The 8,001-nt window shown below is 43.0% G+C and overlaps 1 protein-coding gene across 1 annotated transcript; it reads right to left on the bottom strand.

The window, feature by feature from the left end:
• Window positions 1-5,985: 5,985 nt before the first annotated feature.
• On the bottom strand, window positions 5,986-7,995 carry LOC147417055 (uncharacterized). The gene is made up of 2 exons (XM_086507826.1): window positions 6,922-7,995; window positions 5,986-6,683 (listed from the first exon to the last, which is right to left on the bottom strand). Exons 1-2 carry the CDS (start codon window positions 7,837-7,839, stop codon window positions 6,201-6,203), a joined length of 1,401 nt encoding a protein of 466 aa, XP_086363952.1. The 5' UTR covers window positions 7,840-7,995; the 3' UTR covers window positions 5,986-6,200.
• Window positions 7,996-8,001: the final 6 nt, after the last annotated feature.

The following is an 8,001-nucleotide window of genomic DNA, read 5'->3' as shown; positions in this document are numbered from 1 at the left end:
AGGTAGATTAAACCCGGAGGCACGGCAAGTCAACGCGAAAAAGAACCCGGGTGGCGACTCGATTTGAACCCAGAGCCTCGTCGCCCAGATTGTGACGCATGGGGTAACCATTCCACCCGCGCACACATGTTGTATCCATGGCACGAGTTTTTGAGGTTTTATATTTAAAACATAGGCGTTGCCCGGGTTTAATCTGTGGCCGGGTTTAGTTTTTAAGTGCCCATCTACGGCTGCAACCTCTCCGATTTTCGTGCGCACACTTCTCTGCCCTCGATCCCCTTACCCCCCCCTCATTAATACTATGTGTTATTTAGTCCTGAGGGAACACTACGTCTCCTGTTCATCATATGAGTCTTGGACAGATTCCCACATTGTGACTTACCTCAACATCATGAGCTTTTGTGTGAGAGGCACTCCATGCCTACTAGGTACGATTGGGGCCAGGGCCCGGTGGGGGGAGAAGAAGCTCATGATGTTATGCATTGTATGCAGTGTTAGGGAAAAATCGTTATTCCAAACATACAAAATTCCTTTTCTTCATTTTGTCAAGAGGAAATTTTGGAAAATTAGGTCATTTTTTGGGTTTTTACACTATTTTTCTCTATTTTCGGGCGAAATTTCTCCCTTTCCCGTTGCCCTCAACCGGCATTTTTGAAATTAAAAACGGCACGATATTAAACTGAGACACATTTTTCCCGAACACTGATTGTATGAAAAACTCTGAAAAAGACTCCGTTTTCCTATATGAGAAAATTTCTAAATCTTCTTGTGACAGTGTAGGGTAAAGGGGCCAATAAAAAACCAGCCCCCTTTGATGGGACCCGTGGACTGCCTAAAATAAAGCCGTTTTGCTCCAAGTGTGAGACACAATCAAGCGGGTGCTGGGTTGGTTAGGGCAAGCGACGATTGAATCCATGCCGTTGGATCTCGAGTTCAAGCCTTGGTGGCTCATTGGCTCAACTTATGCCCCATGGCATCTCCCTATTCATGGCGTTTTTTGTTACACATGGAATTTTGTTCCATCTCGTGCGTCTGCAGCCTTCAGTGTTCGCGACATCGCTTCTACAGCTAATAGCCCTTGCGCTCAACTTTTGATTGCACCCTCCCAAGCTGAAAACAGTGCATCAGACTGGTCGCAATTCATCGCCTTTCTTAGGTGGCCTTAAGTTGGGTGTGTTACCCTACACACAAGTTTACGTAAAATTTGGCGATTCCTGTGGTAGCTCGCTGCTCAATTCTTAAAGTTGTCTTTCCATGTCAAAGCCCACGTTGTGGGCTCAAACCCTGCCGGTTAGCCTTGGGCTCTCGTTCTCAGGCTCCTGGCCCGCTGTGCCAACATTTTTGGCCTGCCCATGGCACTTACGATTCATTTTTTTCCCATTTTGACCTACCCAAAGGGCAAAGGCTATATAAGAGATGCCTTCTCTTTTTGGTGACTAAAATACAAAAAAAGGTTGGGCTGTATTTTCAAGCATTTTTTGATAGGCTAAAAATGTTGATTGATTGAAATAAGATAGTGGACACTTATTTAAATGAAGAGTGTGTATATCTAATGATAGACATGTCTTGAGGTTTGAAATCTATACATATATAATGGAGCTTAAAATCTTGAAGGCAAAAGAGCTCATCCACGTGTGAAACAATAGAAGCCTTTCACCTTTTGAAACTTTTGAACGAGTAAATTAAAAAGAGTTGACATCTACCTGCACCCAAATCTCCCGTTGATCTTTTCCTTGGAAAGAAAATAGCTTTGAATGCATGGTGTGAGTCAGTGTGTCACTAGGTTGTGCATGCCCTTCATGTGTCGTCTCAAAGAAAGAGAGAGAGAGAGAGAGAGAGAGAGAGAGAGAGGATGTATGCATTGGTGGATGCACTGCATAGGTGTGTGTGAGAGACAGAGAGAGAGTGAGCATATTGTTGTTGCCCACACCTAATGTACGTAATTGTGTGTGTGTGTGTGTGTGTGTGTGTGTGTGTGTGTGTGTGTGTGTGTGTGAGAGAGAGAGAGAGAGAGAGAGAGAGAGCGGTTGAGAATAATGATGGACATGTCTTGAGTTTTAAAATCTATACATATATAATGGAGCTTAAAATTTTGAAGGCCAAAGAGTTCATCCATGTGTCAAACAATGGAAGCCTTTCAGATTTTGAAACTTTTAAACGAAAAAAAAGTTGACGTCTACCTACACCCAAATCTCTTGCTGACCTTTTCCTTGGAAAGAAAAATAGCTTTTGAATGCATGGTGTCGGTCAGCGTATCACTAGGTCTTGCATTGGCGGATAGAGAGAAAGAGGATGCATGCATTGGCAGATGCACTCCATAGGTGTGTGTGTGTGTGTGTGTGTGTGTGTGTGATAGAGAGAGAGAGAGAGAGAGAGAGAGAGAGAGGATGTATGCATTGGCGGATGCACTGCATAGGTGTGTGTGACAGACAGAGAGAGCGAGCATATTATTTCTATCCACACCTAATGTACGTAATTGCGTGCGCGTGCGTGTGCGTGCGTGTGTGTGTGTGTGTGTGTGTGTGTGTGTGTGTGAGAGAGAGAGAGAGAGAGAGAGAGAGAGAGAGTTTTGCCTATATATGCTCACATATGTGAGAGAGTAAGAGAAAGAGAGACAGCGAGCTCGAGCACTTGTGTGTGTGTGTGTGTGTGTGTGTGTGTGGTTGAGAGCGAGCGAAAGCAGGAGTCAACTAGCAGTTTGCACGTCCACAGCGGACAGAGAGTCTTATCCACTTCTTTCTTTAAAGCATTCATTTGCTCCTTACCCATCCTTCTTAATTTTCTGCCTTATTGCCTTTGCCCTTCAACTAGTTCAATCTTCACAGGATCTCCAACAAAACCCCTTATTTCTTGATATGAAGTGATGAAAAGATTTGGAAACTTGTCCAACATTGCTAAGTACTCCATTCTTTCTCCTTGTGTCAGATCGGTACTCAATATATTTTGAATCAACTCTTTCTTAACTGACAATTTTTATTTAGCCTTTTTGGTCCTCGAAAGTTGATCATAACGGCGTTCGAATTTCCTTAGAAGTTCGATAGGCGAGAGCCCCTCTTTTGGCCATACTATCCACTCTAAAAAAGTCCTCTTTGTTACCCTTTTGGAGTCCTCCATGAAATACTCTTCCTTCAAGGCTGATTTGAATGCTTCCCAAGTTGCCCCATGCTCATTTCTAATTTCCCTTACATGCTCTCTAATCTCGGGAACCACAACAAGTTCAAAACTTTGCACCATCTCTTCTTAGGGCACTCGATGAAGCTCCATCTCCTTTACATATCCACAAAGATACTTTGTTACATCTTTACCTTTGAATTGGTCCATCTTCTTCACCACAGATTGAAGTGCTTTGGTTGAGGAGAGCTCTCTCCTTTCTGCAACTTGCCACTCCTGCATAAACACTATAAAAGCTTGAAACATTTGCATTGTGACTGGATCAAACCAAACCCCCTATTGCTCTTGTTGCTCCATAGCTTTAAAACTTTATTTTGAGACCTTCAATGAATCTTTTGAACCCTCATCCTAGCCTACTTCGCGTCGGCGGGTTCACCAAAAATGTGTCAAGAAGTGCGCAGTGTGACTAGGAAAGCGTTGGGTCTTTGATTGTGAGGATTCGTAGCAAAATCAAGCAAGGCGTAGACGATTTGGAGCCAGAAACACACTTAAAAAGAACAAAACTCCATCCATGAAATCTCCACTTTGAAAAATAACCAATACTAACTCAAAACTCTTGTGTGTGTGAAGATTAGGTATAGCTTCGCTCCCAATTGCACAAATGCAATGCTCATTCGACTTGTTAAAAACCCAAAAATGACGCTTCGATTCCTCCTAGTGACCATTTCATGGAAGCTTCAGTACTTCATTGAAGAAGCCCAAGTAGTTATTTGAGGAGAGGAAACCCTAATTGGAGGCCTCATAGCCTCAACCATGTAGTGGAAGCAGCACGGGACTGCACTAGCACCCTGTAAAGGAATGGCTATATCTCCTTGATCATATGCCCAAATGAGCTCCTTCTTGGCTCCAAAATTTCCCACACAACTAAGGCAATGACAGTGCCATCTTTGATCTAGCATTTTGAGCTATTTTTAGGCTATTTTGACCATTTTAAGGACATTGTTGCCCAAAAAAGTCGCTTTTTGTTCGTAAAAAGCCCAAACGAGCTAGAGAAAATCCCTAAATTTATGGAGAATTCCCATTGGACTCAAATTTCATCTTGAACCTCATTTTCCCACTTGGTAAGCACTTTGGACACGTCTTTTTTCCCAATGCACGAAACCTGCATTTTTTGGCCGAGATTGCTTGCATTGAACTTTCTAGGGAAAACGAGTGTGCCACTTCGATACACTTGACATTTGTACATTTCTAAAGCAAAATAGGCATATATTTATGGAAAAAAGCATGTCATAGTGCCACGTCTAGTGCCTCGCCCGCCCGGCAAGGTGTGTACACGACTACAACCATGACATTCATTTTCGCATATATCACACTATGTACATTATAGCATTTGGTCCCACACATCATAAACATTAAGAGTGAGGTAGAGATTTTTAGAGATATCACTATCTCATATTCACTACATATTCTGCGATGAACTTAATGCAGATAAATGCATAACCTATTGAGTAGATACTCAACCACTTCATATGAATTATTGTGAGCTCATCTCCCGTGACACTAACTGACATGGAAGAGGGTGGAACTGTGCTAGTGGGAGTGATGGTATCGACACCAAATAGCACAAATCACGAGGCAAATCAGTGTTGAAAAGGACAAAAGTTAGAAAATTTTCCCCTTCCCCCTCATTATGTCAGAGGCTATGTGTAAGTCTGCCTTCTATGTAACTTTTTAGTCTTAGTACGAAAGGCCTTCATTGAAAAGAAGAAAAAGGCAGGAGAAAAGCTCAGTCACTTGTGTTTCATCGTGTAATTCTACCTTCTATCCAATTCTTTAATCTCAATACAAAAGGACTTTATTGAAAAGAAGAAAAAAAGGCCGGAGAAAAGCTTACTCACTTTTTCTTCATCGAGGTTGACAAAAAACCGCCATATAATGTAAAGCCAGGAATATATTACAAGCCATGTAGCTATTTTGAGCTATTTTTGACCATTTTAAGGCCATTTTTAACCATTTTTAGACAAAAAATGTCCCTTTCTATCCGTAAAAAGCTCAAACGAGCTGAAAAAAATCTCTAAAATTGTGAAAAAATCCCATTGGGTTCAAATTTCATGTTGAACCACATTTTTCCACTTGGTAAGTACTTTGGACACGTCTTTTATGCCAGTGTACGAAACTTGCTATTTTTTGCCAAGATTGTCCGCATTGAACTTTCTAGGCAAAACGAGCATGCCGCTTCGATACACTTGAAATTTGTACATTTCTAAAGCAAAATAGGCATATATTTATGTAAAAAAGCATGCCATAGTGCCATGTCTAGCGCCTCGTCTGCCCAACAAGGTATGTACACGGTTGTAGTCGTGGCATCTATTTTCGCATATATCACACTATGTACATCATAGCATTTGGTCCCACATAACAAAATCATTGAGAGTGAGGTAAATATTTTAATTTTCACATTATGCACGTGCCACGACACGACAACGTATGGATTATCTACATTTGGTCCCTTTTCTCTTGTGTGTGCTGTGCTTTCTCACAATCGATAGCTTGTACTCACACCTGCACTCGAGGCTAGAACATTAAAAGAGGATCTTAGCTAGATTCTAAAACCAACATACAGATGGCAAACATCACAAGAATGGTTGCATCAATTATCTTTGCATTGATAAGCATCTACATTTGTAGAAAAAGCACGACAAGTAAGTTGTGACTCGAGTCTGATCGCATTTTGATTTTTTGAAGGTCTTTGTTAAAAATAAGACATCCAAATTGTTCTCTCTTCGTTGATTTAGGAGGTATGACTCAAATTTAAATAATTATAAACTTATATTTTACCACCTTAAAACTCAAGCTTTGATTTTCTTTTTCTAATTACAAACAATGCTCAATAGGCGCTATGTATATTGATGGAGAAAAACACTACAAACATCTTGGCTTTTACATGAACCCGCAATATGTCGAGTACACAGAAAGACAAAATGAAGCATGACAATAGCAAACCATAGGCTCCCAAGAGAAACGTCCTACCACCACAAGGCTCAAACACAAACGAGTCGATCCCGAATGCAACACATTCGAGTTACACCTTAGAACTTAGGCTCAAGTTTTAGTTCATTACCTTCCTTTCCTTCGTACAAATCTTGTTGCTTTTCCAACCAGCTGTCGATAGATTTTCTGAGAGCGTCTAATTTAGACTTGAAATAATGAGTAATTGATTGAAATTTCGAGTAGGCGGAGCCAGTTATGTCTCTGACGCGTTGACGAAGGTTAGAAGGGAGTGGGTATAACACAAGTCCATAGAAAGGATAGAGGACAAAGCGCCGAAAGGGTGGGGACTTTCCGAATGTGTGCCAGAAGTTAAACATGACCATGAACATGTGGTGCAAGGTTCTGGGCAGAGCTTCCAGAAGCAGCCAGAAAATATTTATCACGTTGTTGAGGCGAGCAAGAAACCAGGCGGAGAGGATGAAAATGATGATGGTCCCGAGTTTGCTGGAGACGAGCATGTCTTCAATATTGTGTCGGCCACCCGACTGAATGGCTACCAGGGCGCTGGCAAAGCCCACCACCTGCACACAAGAAGTTTTAGACAAATTCCCACGTTACAACTTAAGACGACATCATGAGCGTCTCTAGGCAAGGCGTAGCATATCTAACCATGTGGCGGTTGGGGAAGTCCTCCCACCGCGCTAGATGTTGGAGAGGACAGTCCCCCACCGCACGTAGCTACCTATGCTACGCCTAGCCTGTAGAAGCTCATAATGTTGAACACTGTGGGCAAACATAAGTCAAAGGGAAGTCCACCACCTGACATGCCACCGCCACCGCCATGAGGAGGCTGGCCACACACGCTGCTCGAATCACTTTCTCGCTGTATTTAACAAACTCGCCACTTTTCGGTGGCATCGCACCCACCGCACCGGCCATGAATGCCCCCATCGCGAAGAAGAAACCCAAGCTGTTGCAGCGTGCAAAGAGTAGCATGCCCTTGCTGGATGAGTCTAGTGGCATCCCTGCATACCCTTGCGGTGTCTGCACCCACCCTTGGAATGCCAGTGCTGCTACCAGCACCGCCCCTACCAAGATTGTGTTGGAATATTCAACGTACACCCGCCGGTCTTCAAGTAGAATCCTCTTCACCTCTGCCTGTTCCTCTATCGCTGCCACCATTTGTGATCCCTTTGTTCCCTTTATTCTACTGGCTGCCTCCAGTGGAGAGTCATTATCAGATGATTGATCAATCATGCCGTAATGGTCCACCTCCATAGTACTGGTCAGGAAGATACCTACCTTCCTAGTGTTTTCCACAATCTCCTTCACTAGATGCACCATCTCCTGCTTAATTGCCCATTTCACGAAACTGTGCATTACTAAGCTACTCTCGGAGAAAGCCTCCCTACTCACCAACTCCGCCAGCATCCTCTCAATGAGATCCTTACGATATTCTTTCGTGCACCTATGCTTCAATACCACAGTGATTGCGTTCTCTAGATGGTCCCACACAGCTTTGTCAATTACGATTTTATCTGTCACCCCACGGCGCGCTATGCATCCCGCTGCAAGCCATCTTCTGCTTAGTATAGCCTCGGTCATGTCAATTGCCCATTCTAGTTTCCTTCTCTCTTGCTCGGCTTTCCTAATATGATGGCCGTACGTTTTGGCCTTTTCAAAATTGATGGGCTGCACCAGCAAGTTGCTTTTGCTATATGATTCAAGTGCTCCCATAGCTTGGGCCCAATCAACAGGAGTGAGACCTAAGCTGTCTTTAGCCGACTGTAGTATAATAAGTTTATCCTCGTCCAGCCAGGCATATTTTTGCAAGATCTCCGTCACGGTGCTCTTGCCTCCATAAACAACAGCAAAATGTAGAGCATTGACTCCTCCAGG

This window comes from Adiantum capillus-veneris, unplaced genomic scaffold (assembly GCF_014529385.1).
Source record: "Adiantum capillus-veneris isolate H3 unplaced genomic scaffold, ASM1452938v2 Hic_scaffold_325, whole genome shotgun sequence".
NCBI classification, from domain to species: domain Eukaryota; kingdom Viridiplantae; phylum Streptophyta; class Polypodiopsida; order Polypodiales; family Pteridaceae; genus Adiantum; species Adiantum capillus-veneris.
Note: the sequence above shows the minus strand (reverse complement) of the source record. Positions and strands in the feature narration are given on the sequence as shown.

Coding starts and splice junctions, on each gene's coding strand:
- LOC147417055 (XM_086507826.1), bottom strand. CDS start 7,839: ATGGGAGCACTTGAATCATATAGCAAAAGCAACTTGCTGGTGCAGCCC. Junction 6,684..6,921: donor CGGTGGCGGTGGCATGTCAG/GTGGTGGACTTC, acceptor TCTTGTGTGCAG/GTGGTGGGCTTTGCCAGCGC.